The 16,207-nt window shown below is 44.1% G+C and overlaps 1 protein-coding gene across 5 annotated transcripts in view; it reads left to right on the forward strand.

Moving 5' to 3' along the window:
- The first annotated feature begins 1,150 nt into the window (after positions 1 to 1,150).
- JADE1 (jade family PHD finger 1) overlaps positions 1,151 to 16,207 on the forward strand; it is a 58,714-nt gene continuing 43,657 nt past the window's right edge. The window contains exon 1 of one of the 5 annotated variants that reach the window (XM_065904935.1): positions 1,151 to 1,328. Coding sequence is in view for 1 of the 5 variants with exons in the window: in XM_065904934.1 (XP_065761006.1) it covers positions 3,270 to 3,288 (19 nt within the window). In the remaining 4 variants the exon portion in view is untranslated. Of the gene's footprint in view, positions 1,329 to 1,712; positions 1,736 to 2,706; positions 2,827 to 3,243; positions 3,289 to 16,207 lie in introns of those variants that run through there. The other 4 variants (XM_065904940.1, XM_065904937.1, XM_065904936.1 and 1 more) reach the window with 4 other exon arrangements.

Below are 16,207 nucleotides of genomic sequence, written 5' to 3' on the forward strand. Positions count from 1 at the left end.
ACCTGTACCCCAGTTTTTTTTTTTTTTTTTTTCTTTTCCCTTTTGAAGCAGAATATCATATAGACTCATTTCTTTAAGGGGGTCCATGAGAGAAAAGTGCTTCTTTGGTGGCTCAGAGGGTAAAGAATTGGCCTGCAATGCAGGACCCCAGGGCTTGACCCCTGGGTCGGGAAAACCCCTGGAAAAGGGAATGGCAACCCACTCCAGTATTCTTGCCTGGATAATCCCATGGAGCCTGGTGGACTATAGTCCATGGGGTCGCAGAGAGTTGGACATGACTGAGCCGCTAACACTTTTGTACTTTCACGAGAGAAGTGTGTTAATCTCCACATGAAAGTTTGCGTTCTGCAGAAAACCAGTAATCACACCTTTTTTACACATAAATACCCCTGAATTAATCTGACTAATTTTATGTTAGTCTGTAGCTCCAGTTTTAGCATTTGGCTCAATTCTTCCTATTTGGAAGACAATGTCCAGTTCTGTAACACAGTGTAACATAATGGTGGTGTCAACTTACAAATAATTACTGTCTCCTAATGAATTAATGCTCATTTGCAATTATCATTTCGATACAAACTTAGGTAAAGAAGTGTTCCAGCTCCAAAACTGGATTTTCTATATTTAAAAATGTCATTATAACCCGCAGCTCCCCAAAACTGTTACTACGAAAGAACTATTTATTTTTCCATTCAATCTAAAAATAAAACTTCACCCAAACTACATTCCTTAATAGCCACAGTTTAATCTACATAATTTTAAATAATTTGAAAGAATCCTTTTCTAGTGCAGTGATGTCAAACAAGAGTTGAGACTGGGAGAGTTTGAAAGGGATAATTTAAAAGCCCACCACCCTGCTTGGAGACAGCTCAAGAAAGTCTAGGCTCACAAGAGAGGTGAAGGAAGAGCTTTTAAGAGCTGAAGCATGCGGCTCCTTGCAAGCCCCTGCTGACACAGGCCGAGCCTGCTACGGCGAGGGCCGCGAAGAGTTAACGAGGGACAGAGCCCCCCGCACCGCGGTTCCCGGCGCGCTCCCTCCGCCCTCCCGTCCCCACCCTCTCGTTTTGGCAAGGGATTAAAGTGCTCCCCCCTGTGGCAGCAGTGACCCAGAAATGAGTTTGATTCACACAGTCCTTCCTCCATAACAAGCCAAACGCCCGTCCGAGAGTGCCTCCCTGCGCGAGCGCCGGGTGTGTGCGCGCCGGCGAGAGCAGGGGCCCGCCCGGCTCCCCGCCCGCCACTCAGTCCGCCAGCCCGCCGCGGCCCGAACTCATGCGGCGCGGAGCGAGCGGCGAGGAGCCCAGCGCCGCGGCCGAACCCCTCCGTAGCAGGTACGCGCGCGGGCCGCGGGGGGCGCGCGGGGAGGGCGCGCCGACCGAGAGTCCGCGCGTGTCCGCGTGTGGGTCCGTGTGCGCGTTCCGATCCCGCGGCGGCGGCAGCGGCGGCGGCTGCAGGACGAGCCGAGAGGCTCAGCCATATTTGATGGTTTTGTTGCTTTGCTCGGGAGTTCTCGGGAGTAATTTAATGCCGAAGGTCGCTGCCTAGTGGAAATAATATAGTACGTCATTAATATGGCGCCAAAAGATTGGGTTCTCGATATGTAGCGAAGGAGGGAGGGCCGGCAGCCGCCGAGCGCAGCGTTACTATCCCACCAGTAACTTGGGCATTGCCGGGGCGGGGGCCAGAGGAGGAGGAGAGGATGATTTTTGGATCCTGAGAATTGATTTGTGTTGGATCAGTAAGTTTTATTATGATTATTTTTCAGTTTTGGGGGCTGAAGACTTAAGAGCTTTTTCTTTTGGATTTGCGAAGAACATGCGGTTTTCAGGCGAATCATCAATTAAAACGCGTTCAGGAGCAGAAACCCAGTTTAGTTGGCTTTAGTTATAGAATTTTTTAAACAGCCAAAGTGCATTAGGTTGCATGGAAGTAGAAAGCATAATAGCAACTTGGTAGACAGATGGCAATGGCAGAACAAGGTCCGGGTACATATATGAATCCAGAGTGTGTGTGACCGTGGTGGTGGTGCGGGGGGAAGGGACGTCGACTGTATAGTCCAAACATAGGTGTGGATATAGGTACATCTGTGTAGGGTAGCTGCAGCCCTATCTCTTATCACCGCGTCACCACATGTCCAAATTATTCATTGCATCAATTCAAGGGCAGTGAGGGAGGGGTGGGGGGTGCAGGGACAGTTTAGCAGTTAGATTCTTCCCAATTGGGTTTCCAGTGAACGGACCTTTTACTTACAGCCAGACTGCCTGTGAAGTGTAAAACCCTTTATCGGTGAAATTAGGAAGGAGTTGCATTGGTAGACCAAACTACTGATTAACCATGAACTTAAAACGGATAGCAAATTGCAACCTTTGGCACCGTCTGCAAATTGTGAAGGTGGCGTCGTGTCGCTTGGTCCGCCTGAAAACGTGCAGTGTGCACCCCGGGACTGCAAGTTGCGAAGCCCTTCAGTGCACGTGTCCTGCGCCTGTGAGTGTGTATTTGTGAGTTGGGGGCTGTTGTTCTGTAGCCACCAGGCTTTCCGGGTTGTTGGCGCTGGCTTGCAAATGCGGGAGAGGGATGGAATGTGGAATGTTGACCGGGGAACCGAATCCTGTCGGAACGGTCCCATTTGCTGGAGAAATTCGATCCCTTCCACCTCCTTCCCGCTCCCCCCGCCCGCCTGCGGGCAGGAGGCGGGGCCGAGGACGCGGCTGCTGCTCAAAGTGGCGGAGCGCGGCGGCGGGAGGCAGGTGCACGGCACCCGCCAGTGGGGGTGCCTCAACTTCCGCGGGCGTTTAAATAGCAGCCTCTCTCCCCTCCCAGCGGTAATAGGTGACCTGGCGGCTGAGGGCGGCGGGGGGAGGAGGGGGGAAGGACGGGGGAGACCCGGAGCTAGCCTCCGCGGCACGTGGGCAGGTGCTGGGTGGCCCCGGGGCCAACTTTTGTGGCCCGCCTCTGGCGCTGGAGGAGAGGCGGCTCCATGTGGAAATGGGGACGGGCGGGCGGCGGCCGAGGCGCTGCTTTCTCAGCCGCGCTGGAGCGTCACCTAACGGTCCCAGCAGCGTTGCCGGGGCCCGGGGTGGGGGGTTTCGGGGGCGGGGACGCCTGGCCCACCGCGCCCGCGCCGCGGGAGCCCCGCACAAAGCCCGCGGCGCGGGGGCGGCCACCGCGCTCACGCCCGGGGAACGGCCCGAAGCCCGTCGCCGTCCCCGCGTAGATTCCGGCGGGCGGCCGCAGGCGTTTGTTTGTTGGTTCCGCGCCGCCTTCCTCGCCGGATGGCTTCCTGTGACAGAGGTGATACACAGTTTCCAGAACTGTCTGGGGGCGGGAGCGGGAGCCGAGTCCTCTCGGAGCTGCTCGCCGTCACCGCTGCTCCCGCTCCCATCTCACAGCCGTTTCTCGCCGGCGCGCCCGCCCCAGTCTGAAGGTGCCGCCCGGGAGGGACTCGGGGAGGGGGGGACGGCGCGGCCGTTTCCAGCGGCGCAAGTGGCTTCTAGACGCGAGGGAGCGTTTGATTTGCAACTGGGGCCGAGCGGATTGGTGCAGCTGGCGGCGGCGGGGCGGGAGGAGCGGCGGCGGCGGCGGCGGCGGGGGGTGGCCACTTTCAAACGGAGAGGGCGGCGGCGGCGGGGACGCCGCTGCGGAGGGAGCGGGGCTTGATTGCGCCACGAGAAGGTGTCATCACTGCACCGGGGCTAATTCCGGCGGAGGTGCCGGGAGTTACTTTCCCCTCCTCCCGCGCTGTTGTTTCTGTCGCCTTGGGAGGAGGAGGAGGAGGAGGAGGCGGCGACGAGGGAGAGAGGGAGGGGGCGGCGTCGCTGCGCGAAGCCGCGGCTCTGCGCACTCCCCGGCGGGCGCCGCGCGGTGCTTTCTCCGGTGCGGGGCGGCGGCCCAGTTCTCCCCGCCCCGGGATCCCCGCCTTCCTGGGGTCCTCAGCTTTCTCTGTCCAGCCCCTCCCTTCCCCCGGCACGGGCTCTGCATCCCAGAGTCCTCCGCCCCCGGCTCTCCTCGCCCCGGGCCCCCCTCTGCGGTCGTACCCCCTTTCCTCGCCCCGGCTTTCCCACCCTGGGCTCCCCTCCCTGGCGCGCGGGGGCGGCCGTAGTCCCGGCACCGGGTGAACGCAGCGAGCGAACAAAAAAGCGGGCGATTTAAACGTGCCTTCGAAACCCGTTAGGAATGCGTCGTCACCACGAGACCGTTTAAAAGCAGCTTTGGCTGGTTTTCTAGTAACTAGGAGGCCGGCGCCCCACCTCGCTTCGGCGGGGGCGAGGGTCTGTCGCCTTCTATTTACCACAGCCGTGGGGGAATTTAAATTTTTTCTTTGTAAAGTGATAGTTGCAGTTGAATGACTTAAGACGGCTACATTTTTAGGAAATTGCGAGAGAATCTGAAGTTTCCATTAATGGGAATGCTTAGGGGCTTCTTTCCCAAAGGTTTTTATTAGGTGAACTATTTTTCCTTTTTAGAAAACCCGCTGTGAACGGCTAGATCTCTAGTTACCTGTATCTCAAGGCTAATACCTTTCAAAGTTAATGAACTAGTTTTAAGATACAGAGAAATTACTTCTCTGGAAGCTGGTTTAGGTAGTGATCCACCAGTGGTTAGCGATTAGGAAGCTGTGTTTGACCAGATCGCCGCTAATCAAGATTTAATCACTTTTAGCTGGAGAAAGGGAGCGTTCAGTGTAACTATACTTAAACTGACAACACTTTTGATAAAATAATTTACTGTAGTAGAGTGGGCAACACATACTGGACAGATACACTGCTTGTTCTGTGTGTGACACTTGGTAGCAAATACCTGCACCCGAAAATTCTTCATGCCCTTTTCTCCCAAAGATTTCAATCTCATCTAATGTCACTTTTAAATCGGATTGACTTTGTTATTTTGTTTTCTCCCTTAAGTTTATGTGTTTCTATATGTGTATTTGATAAGCTAGCATACATACCTCCTCAGAGCAGCCAGAGGTAAAGGTTTCAGTAGAATTTGAACTTGATTCCATCTTAAGGTCATAGGCTGCTTTCTAAGAAGAAAATTTGAGTGGGTTGTAACAGAGATTTTTAACTTCGACATAAGTGGATGTATGTTCATTTAGAAAGAACAAGATTCCCCCGCCAACAAGTTCCTCCTCTATCACCAGACCGGTTTTCAGCGTATAAGTGAATATTTTCGTTTCCTTTTGCAGAGGTTGAAAGAGTAGCTATAAAGGGAAAATAGTGAAAAATGATGAGTGTGTGAAAAGTGGGAACAGGAGAAAAAACTTTTTGGTTTTTAAGGACATGTTGTATTTTAGAATGAACAGTTGCTTAGCCCAGAGACTTTGGGTAGAAGGATTAACTAAAAAAGCAAACAAAACTTGGAGGACTTGGTGAGAATACAAACACACCTCCATGTGTTTCACCTTCATAAATAATTGATTTTTTACTTCAAAGAGCCCTTAGTGGCTTAAAGTATTATTACAGAAATGGTGTTACATGTACATGTTTTCAACTAGAGAAGCAAATATAAAAACACATTCCTATCACCTAGAAATCATCATTTTACCATTTTCCAGATAATTGTGTATACATACATATAATGAATCACGCTGTCTGTACAGTTGTCTAAGGAGTGTTTTTTCCTCCTGTTAGCTAGCTTGTCTATTTGGGATATATTCAGTTTTTCTTACTTGGCCTCCAAATATAACAGTGGCTTTGTCTAAAACACTGTCCAATCAAAGATCATTGCATCTCGTTATTTCCTGTAAGTAGACTCTAATCTGTAGTAACTTTTTGACAGAACCTCTGACATTGAGGAGGCATGTCTTCTGAGTTAATCATGACTGGATTTGAAAAAGTTAGAATTAAAGTAGCATTTTTGGTGTGTAATTTAGAGTCTTCAGTTTGGAGATTATCTGTTTGAAAACAGTTTTAAAGAAATTTGCGTGGTGTATTTATCTGCACACTTGGTGAGAAAAAAATTAACTGTGTTTCAGTACTGAGGTGGTTAGAACAGCAAACATCTAGACATCAAACACTGACCAAATCTTGTATTTTTAGGCTTTGTCAGGAGTGAGGAGGAGACCATGACTCTCACAGTTCTGCTTGCTTGCTTCCTTTCTGTTGGTGAAGCTCTTTCCTGAGTTAGTAATATGGGGCACCTGTTACACTATTGCAGTTCATGGTCTGTCAGAAATTGCATTATATGCCCAGTTTTCCTGCATGGTTAATAAAATAAGACATTCTCTAGAGGAAAATATAACACTTTTGTCAATATCTTGCGGCTTATTTGGATTGGCATTGAAAAGCTTGACTTAATTGGTCAAACAGTGGGAGTTATACCAGTGTTGAACTACTTTCGTCTCTCTTCAAGCCTGTGACAGAACACCGTTGCCTAGTTTAACAGTAAATTAAAAAAAAATTTCAAATAAAGGCGGACTTTGCTTGGAGTTGTTAGTTTCTTAGATTGTATCAGACGCCCGATAGGAACCTTAATTGGGAAAGTTTTAGTTCCTGAGACAGTTAAGTTGTTTCCTTTAAAGTTTTAGTGTTCAGCTGGTTTTCTCTATATTAAGACTTTGTTCAGTCATTAAGCCGTGTCCTGCTCTTTGTGACCTCATGGACAGCAGCATGCCTGGCTTCCCTGTCCTTCATTGTCTCCCAGAGTTTGCTCAAACTCATGTTCATTGAGTCAGTGTTGCCATCCAACCATCTCATCCTCTGCCACCCCCTTCTCTTCCTGCCCTCAATCTTTCCCAGCATAAATGTCTTTTCCAGTGAGTCGGCTCTTCTCATCAGATTGCCAAAGTATTGGAGCTTCAGCATCAGATCTTCCAGAGAATATTCAGGGTTGATTTCTTTTAGGATTGACTGATTGATCTTCTTGCAGTCCAATGGACCGTCAGATGTCTTCCTCAGCATCATAATTCGAAAGCATTGTAAAAGCATTTTGTCTGACTCTTTGCAACCCCATGGACTGTAGCCCGCCAGACTCCTCTCCATGGAATTCTCCAGGCAAGAATACTGGAATGGGTAGCCATTCTCTTCTCCAGGGGATCTTCTTGCCCCAGGGATTGAACCCAGGTCTCCTGCATTTCAGGCAGATTCTTTACTGCCTGAGCCACCAGGGAAGCCCATATGAAGACCTGGCAGCGCTTTATTTGGTAATGTGTTTAAAATTTGGACAGTTGATATGTTTATTATATATAGTATATAAAATTTCAAAAAGTTGAGAATCTTGCTATTTGCTTGGTGAAAGTGAGTGGGAAAGTCACTCAGTCATGTCTGACTCTGCGACCCTATGGACTATACAGTCCATGGAATTCTCCAGGCTGGAATACTGCAGTGGATGGCCTTTCCCTTCTCCAGGGGATCTTCCTAACCCCAGGACCAAACCCAGGTCTCCCGCATTGCAGGCAGATTCTTTACCAGCTGAGCTACCAGGGAAGCCCAGGAACACTGAAGTCGGTGGCCTATCCCTTCTCCAGCGGGTCTTCTGACCCAGGAATTGAACCCGGGTCTCCTGCATGGCAGGTGGATTCTTTACTAGCTGCCAATTTGGGAAGCCCATTTGCTTGGTGTATTTATACAAAGAATATTGATATGTGATTGTGAGGGATTTATATTTTGGTATTTTCACAGATGGTTGGCTCTGATGGAATAAGTAAACTCTGGTCCTGGAGCCCTTTTTTACCTTTCAGTTGAAGTGGCATCTTGTTAAGTTTAGGCAGGATTGAGTGTCATGGAATAGAGAGAAAATTTAGTCTAAGAGAATGTTGATTGTGACTCTGGCCATGTTATTGTGGCTTGGCCTTATCTAGCCTAGACTTTGAAAGTTTATTCAGGATGTCTTCCTTACCTGAAAGCAACAAACATAGGAAGAGTGGGTATTTCCATTTTTGAGTCTTTTGTTAGCTCTAGACTAGTGGTATATTATGTGCAGTTAACAAATGTTCAAGGACCAAGCTTTTAATGAATACTCTAAAACAAGTTACATGTTTACTTTTTTTGCTTTTGGCTCTTCAGGTAGAGTTAAAGACTGTTAAGGTGATTTGAGGGCAGTTAAAGTAAGTTCATTTTTTAAACTTTAGGTTCTTTCGGGCTGATTTTGTTGAAGGAATTAAATCAGTTTTCTCTTGTTTTGAAAGCACTTCCAACTGGCAGTAATATATAGTTTTTAATACTGATCTGCATAGGATCAGACATTTAATAATGTCTGCACAGGAGATTTTTATTAATTTGAAAATTCATGACAGCTTCTAAGACAGTTTCTAAGCAGTTATTTTAAGTGAAGATTTCACTGATGAGAGTCCAAACTGAAGAATAAAATGAACATTTTTTCTTTTACTCCTTACTCCAGAGTAAGCAGCAAGAATTGGCAAGGTTAACAAGTTGCTGGAGTTTGAGCTGCCTGATTTGCGTTTGTTTAGCACAAAGTACACTTAATATGATTTAAGATTTTTCTTGATTAGTCATGGTCATTTTTATGACCATCAGTTATTACAGTGCTGAAATAAAAAGATGCACTTTAGATGGGTAGGCTGAGTATTTGTGACTTGTGACTTTTTTAAGGTCAAGGACACTTGAGATTCAAAACCTGTGGAACCTCTCCAGCAGAAAAAGTGAGTTACTCAAAAATTTACATGTCATTTCAGGGTCTGGATGAATACTTTTAAGTGCATCCTTTGATTTCAATTTAGCATTTAAATTCTGGTGACTTCTTTTTATGATTTCTCTCTTACCCTCTTACATCACTGTTAAACCACACAGTATAGTTAAAATGCCTGTCTAGAACAGTCATTTTTCTGCTTATTGGTTACTGGCTTGAAAATCAGATAAGTTTATTAGTTTTTATAACTTAGTGTACACTGGCCCCAAGAAGGAGCCTCAGGGGTTTTCCTTTGAGAAAAATTCACAAGTTTCTAGACATGGCTTTAATTTAAGTTGCTTAGATCACAACCCTCCTACCTCACCCTCTTACACCCTTACTGCTAGTCTGTTGATTTAAAGCAGAGGTCCGTAAACTTTTTTAGTAAAGGGGCCAGATAGCAAATATTTTAACCTCTGTGGGCCTCATAGTCCCTATTACAGCTGTTCAACTCTGCCATTGTAAGTTCGAAAGCAAACAGTGGACAAAAAGTAAATGAATGGATGTGACTGTGTCCCAATAAAACTTTATTTACAGATAGTGAAATTTGAATTTGGGATAATTTTGAGGTGTTCTGAAATGTTCTTTTGAGTCCCTCTCCCAAACCATTTAAATACATAAAAACCATTCTTATGTATTGAGCAACAGCAGGTTGTAGACCCCTGATTGATAATGACACAGCCATACCTATATATATATTGAAAACTTGTACAATAGTGTATATTCCTGTAGGACAGCATATACCTGTAGTGTGGTATGTGCATGCGTGCGTGCTAAGGCTCTTCAGTCATTTCTGATTCTTTGTGACCCTGTGGAGCTTAGCCCGCCTGGCTCCTCTGTCCACGGGATCCTCCAAGCAAGAATACTAGACTGGGTTGCTGTGTCCTCCTGCAGGGCACTTTTCTGACCCAGGGATCGAGCCAGTGTGTCTCACGGCTCCTGCATTGGCAGGCGGGTTCTTTGCCACTAGTGCCCCCTGGGAAGCCTGTAGTATAGTACAGTGATACAGTTTTAGCTAGTCACCAGATTGTTTCTGCTGGGACTGAATTCCGTTTCTGATAGGAACCTGAAACAACAAGTTGAAATCAGAAGTTTGTTTGATAAATATGAAGGCACTTAACTCATCTCAGGGCAATGGCTCCTAACTCTTTGGTTCCTAGACTAGCCTTTGAGAGTAGGATGTATAATACAGGACCCCATGTACCTTGCAAAAGACAGCTAGGTAGTCATACCCTCCTGGGAGGCCAGGCCAAGAAGCCCTGTGTGAGGGAATATACATTTTGACCTGGGACTGCATCCAGAGGGAGACGTATCCAGAGGAGTGTGATGTCTCTCCACATAGGGTGTGTGTCACACCGGCCGGAAGTGAGTACCTGCTGCTCAGAGGACACGTAGCTGTGTGGTAGTGTTCAGGGAACCACTCGTGTGCGCTCTGTCCAGCTCTCCCTCGTGTCTGCTCCAGCAGGCAAAATGGTATTCACAGCCATCTGAACATCAGCTTGCCAGAAGTATGTTTCAAGTTCTAACTTAACAGACTGTTGTTTGTTGAGTACATTTTAGTTGTCTGACCCCTGATAACGTGTAGTCCATGGCCTTAATCTTCGTGATAACCTCTTTCTAAATCTCAGGAGGTGCCCAGGAGCAGGAAGTCCTTGATCCCTTCCCCTGGGAGGAGGATGGATGGCACAGAGGGCCACGCACCTTGGGGACGGGTCTTTGATTCAGCCTCTGGCTTTGCCCTCGACCCATCTGTGTGTTTTTGCTCTTGCTGCCTAACCTCTCCAGAACTTATTGTACGTACTTCTTTTTATTTATTTATTTATTTTTCCATACTTTTTAAAATTAGGAAAGGTAAATTACCTCCAAAACATTTTCTAGAGATTAAGTTAGGATTTTATATGTTTCTTTGGGGAAGATGTCCTGTAGACACAATCCATGGCTGAGACTGTTTTCAGCTTTAGCCTCAGAGAATACTTTGCAGACCTTGCTGCTAGGTATTGAGACTGTCTTACATTTCCATGACTGTAGTAACAAGACTTGTACAATTGTGATGAAATGTTTGTTTTAATATATAATTCAGATGATGTATAAATGCAGTTTTTGTTGTTAAGTGAGTCATCTAGATCTTCAAGTGTACAACATTGGAAGTCTGGATTTTTTTTTTAAACTGTACTTTAAAATTTTTTGGTGACTTAACATTGTTAGTGGTAACTGATAGTTTCTGACAACCGGCTATAATCAGGGAACAAAGTTTCCCAAAACAGCTGCATTTCAGTCTGTGCACAGTGTAATTGTCATTAGCTGGTTGAGTCTGGTTTCTGCAGAAGCTGCTTTGTATATCCTGTATAAGAACATCTGGTTTGAGCATTTAAAAATCTTTTAAAATTACCCTGTAGTCACTTTGCATTTATTGGCTTATTCTTCCAAGAGTCAGATAAGGGAGTGTAGACTCCTTTCCCATCTTTATTTTGACATTGGTTTATTCAGAACTATCTCCTGCTAACTAACACTTAGTTTTTTTTAAAGTGTTATTCTTCAGTGAAGTTTTAGAGTTTGACCTGAAGAATGAGTGTGTTTGTGTGTTAAAAATTAGAATTTGGTTCAGAGATCCCAAGGCTGAATGAAACACAAACTTCATACTTCAGTGAAGTGTTTTATAAACTTTCTTTTCATGTATTCTGAAGAGATTGGTCTTCTGTTCATTTTCTCCAGTAATTTGATAAAAAAAGAAAAGAAAAAAGTGTGAAAAGAGGACCTATAGGGCAGATAGACAGCATTGTTCATCTGAGTTTTGACACAGTGACAGCACTGTGTTAAGTGTTAAGGAGGATTCTGAGGTCACGCCTGGGCTTGTGGAAAAAAAGAATGACCTAATTTATTAACCATGCCTGCCATGGGTAGAGGAAATGGTGTGTTTGGTAACCATCTCTGGAATGTAGCTCCCCCCCCCCCCCCAAAAAAAAAAAAATAGTACTGCTCTTGAAATGGATAAGAGGTTGAGTATTTATTTGACTTTGAATTCTTTAAAGGTAGTTTAAACCCTAGTTTTCTTGTCTTAGTTAGTTTTTGTATTCTTACTGCATATATTTTTAGTGACCTGCTACTGGCACACTGGCTATTCTTATGTTTTGAAAACTTTCACTTTTGAATTAAATAATGAATGAGTGATAGTAGCATTTTACAGCATTATCCTATTACCTTTTCTGTTTTTTTCCTCCTATGCTATTTCATCAGGTATTTTAAAACAAGATAAGCCTTTGATACCCCATCTCAGGAAGGAGGTGGAATATATATATAGTTTATTGGTAGCTGCTCATTTTAGGCTGGTGCCTGTGTTGGGCCTTCAAGAAGCTGTGCTCCTAGGGTCTTCTCTAATGTGAGGAGCAAGAAACAACGGTTCTGGATTTTAAATCTTTACTATTACAAATAACATAGTACAGGATGGTGGTAAAAAATTAAAATCATCTAAAAGGTCATTCAGTTCAGTTCAGTTGCTCAGTCATGTCTGACTCTTTGCAGTCTCATGAACTGCAGCACGCCATGCTTCCCTGTCCATCGCCAACTCCCGAGTTTACCCAAATTCATGTCCATTGAGTTGGTGATGCCATCCAACCATCTCATCCTCTGTCGTCCCCTTCTCCTCCTGCCTTCAAACTTTTCCAGCATCAGGGTCTTTTCCAGTGAGTCAGTTCTTCGCATCAGGTGGCCAAAGTGTTGGAGTTTCAGCTTCAGCATCAGTTCTTCCAGTGAATATTCAGGACTGATTTCCTTTAGGATAGACTGATTGGATCTCCTTGCAGTCCACGGGACTCTCAAGAGTGTCTTCTCCAACACCCAAGTTCAAAAACATTAATTTTTTGGTGCTCAGCTTTCTTTAGGCCAGCTCACATCCATACATGACTACTGGAAAAAACCATAGCTTTGATTAGATGGGCCTTTGTTGGCAAAATGATGTCTCTGCTTTTTAATATGCTGTCTAGGTCATATACTGTAAAAGGTCATAAATTGAAGTAAAATTTCCCAACTTATTCAGCCTAGAACACTGCAGTCACTCCTGAAATTTTCTATGAATATGCAAGCAGTTGTATATATATCTCTTCCCTCTTTTATATGTAAATGGGCTGATAATTCCATTTTTCTCCCCTGCAGTTTGTGGTGGTTTCTTTCTTGGAATGCCTTTTGGTATCTTCCACATCTGAACATACAGATCTACTAGAAAGGAATTCTGAGTAGATAGAAACAGGGGTAGAAGTTCAGGGTTGGAGTCCATGATGTCTGGTTGCCTATATTGTTTGGGGTGAATTCATGGAAAGAGAAGTTAACAAAAATACATCCCAAAAACAGATGGTTGGAATGTTTTGTCATAACTGCTCTTCAGGTGCTGACTCTAATTGTCATCAATTACAGAGGCCTAGGAGGGATTTAATGGATTATTTTAGGGCTCATAAACAGAGATTGGAATACTTACAAAGGCAAATGGGAGCTGCCTGTGATTCATTCAGAACCACTCACATTTATAAATTTCTTAAAATCTTTTATTTACTTTCAAAGTCTGGTTTTAAAAATAATTTATAAAGAACTTAATGGTGAACTAGTGTGTTACAGCACTTGGTTTTTATTAGTAACATTGACAGGGATAAATATTTCATTTATGATTATCTGGGCAGTTATTAAAATCTTTTTTTTTGAGAGAGGTGGTTGGTTATTTGTTGCTAATATAAACTCTTTTCAGCTGAATATTTTCAAGTAGATGTCTCTGCAGAAACTGTAGTAGCTTGGGCACCATGTCCTTTAAACAAATTTTGATATATGACATTGTAACAGACACATTTTTATAAGTTCTTTTTTTCTGAGTTGAAATATTTAGACAAGATTAAAGCTTTTAACACTTAAGATCTAAGCAGTTTGTCAGTTATATCAAATCTATGACTGTCTTTTTGACCAGATATAATTTTCTGGTTAAAGTGAGAAATCTGGGTTTGAGTTACAGTCACACTAGTATTTTTAAACTCTCAGCATTTGAATTTAGATAGTGTTGTTAATTTGATAACTTTATGTCTAGGAGATTAATGTTTGCTATAAAAACTGAGATAAGAAACCAGCTGATTTTGTTCACATTCATTTATGGATAAGAGATTACTTTGAAGTATAGGTCATTATTATATTTGGGTATTTTATTTGGGGTAATGTATACTCATTGAATGGAGAAGGAAATGGCAGCTCACTCCAGTATTCTTGCTTGGAGAATCCCATGGATGGAGGAGCCTGGTAGGCTATAGTCCGCAGGGTCGCAAAGAGTTGGACACGACTGAGCGACTTCATTTTCACTTTCACTTTCATACTCATTGAAGATAAGAAGAAAGAAGATCTATTAAGAAAATGTGAGTCTGTCTTTATGGGGGAAGTATTAATAGTCTATGACCAGTGACTAAGGGACCAAGTCATGTTGCATAGTGTTTAAAAATAATAGTTGAATTGTCTGAACTTAGCAGATAGAGCCACCTCATTACAAAATACTTTTGTTTTTATGTAAGACTTCTTAGTGTCTGAAAGTCCATTCTTTAATGTATGTTTTTATATTATACGTATTCTAAGTACATTTTAAAATGTAGTACATTTAAATATTAGATTATTAACTTTGGCAGAGAATGGAAGGACACCTTATAAATTGGAAAATAAATAGAAGTTACTCCAGTTAAAGATCAGTTGGATATTAAAGTAAAGCATCTCAAATTCTATAAAACTGAGTTGAACATAGGATGGAGTTTACATACAGGAACTCAGTCATTCATCCTACACCGTGTGGGTGTGTTCAGTCACTCAGTCGTGTCCAACTCTTTATGGCCCCATGGACTGTAGCCCACCAGGCTCCTCTGTCTGGGATTGTCCAACAAGAATACTGGAGTGGGTTGCCATTTCCTACTCCAGGGGATCTTCCTGACCGAGGGTTCGAGCTCAAGTCTCTTTCGACTCTTGCATTGATGGGTGGATTCTTTACCACTGGTGCCACCTGGAAAGCCCCGTTCATCCACTGCGTTAGTTATGTATTAAGTGATACACAGAGAAGGAATATGTAGAGGTTTTTGAGTACTTTCTAGAACTTCTTGAGAGTGAAATAAATAAGATTGAAAACATAGTGGACAAAATTGATACTTTGAAAAAAATAGCCTTTCTGCATATAAACCATAAGCAATTAAAATCACTAGGGTGCAATCCTTAATATAGCTGTAGAGTTTATGCCCTGATAAATGGTCCCTGTTCCACCACAGAATAATTCTGATAACTGGACAGTTCCTCAAATCTGTATTTTTCCCAGGCATAGCACTGAATAAACATCCTGAGGTTCTTAATCATCTTATTCTTTTGTAAAAGTTCTTCTTTCTGTCCTCCAGGGTCATTTCTCATTCTTTCTTGGCTAGAGTCACATACCAGTCATGCCTCCCTGGTACCACACCCAGGTCACTAAATTTGTTCCCTTGCAAATTCCTGAACCACTTGGGGGTGGGTTCCTTCAGCTAAGGGCTTCTCTTTAGTGCCTGCCGATTCCCCACCCTAATTTCAGTCCAAGGAAAACATAATTTTGAGGGTTTTGAGGCAGCTTGCTCATATATGCTCAGATTTCACATATCCCATGAAAGGGAAAGTGTTAGTTGCTCAATCATGTCTGACTCTTTGCAGCCCTGTGGACTGTAGCCTGCCAGGGTCCTCTATACCTGGGATTTCCCAGGCAAGAATGCTAGAGCTGGTTGCCATTTCCTTCTCTGGGAAATCTTCCTGACCCAGGGATTGAACCCAGGTCTTCGTAACAGTTATCACACTGAAGCTACTTATCTAGATGTCTGCTTACTGTATCTCCCTCTGGGCCATTCCCTACCTTGTTCATCATATCTTTGGCATCTAACTTGATACAGTTTTAATTGAATGAACGTGTTAACTAATCCACTGCTTTTTTTTTTTTTTAATTCACTGCTTTTTAACCCATGTGACAGGAGAGGCCGAAAGAGAGCGATCCACATGCAGGATGTTACTTTCCGAGGAGATGATGCCGTGGGCCACTACCACATGTGCCTGGTTGTCCGCTCATCCTGCCTGTTTCCAAAGGATTGTCACTTGACTGATCCAGCCAGGGTCTTTGGCCAGTGACTTCCTCTTACTGGGCCTTTCCAGGCAGTGTTTATAATCAGGCTTCCTAGGTAGTCTTTTTGCTTTTTGGGCAAAGTCCCAAATGCCTAATAATTAGTATTTTGTCTACCTAGCTGTTATGCTTCTCATGGCAAATGGACACTCCAGGCTCCTGTAAATTGTATCACTTTGAAGCCAGTTTTGATGAAATCAGATAGGATGTTAGAAGAGCCCTGTTGAGGACTGGACCCAGAGTTCTGGGGGTGCCTGTTGTAGCTGCCCTTTGAAGTCTTGTTTTTTTTGAAGTTTTTCTCAAGACCCATTTCTGTGAAGTCTTTATTTCATTTAATCCAAGAGAATCTCTGTTCTCTAGAACTTAACTATAACTTTTTAGAGACACACATGTATAAAACATTTGAGTGATGATGCAAGGCAGGAGTTTGATTGCGTGTTAAAGAAAATAGTA

This window comes from Muntiacus reevesi, chromosome 13 (assembly GCF_963930625.1).
Source record: "Muntiacus reevesi chromosome 13, mMunRee1.1, whole genome shotgun sequence".
Taxonomy (NCBI): Eukaryota; Metazoa; Chordata; class Mammalia; order Artiodactyla; family Cervidae; genus Muntiacus; species Muntiacus reevesi.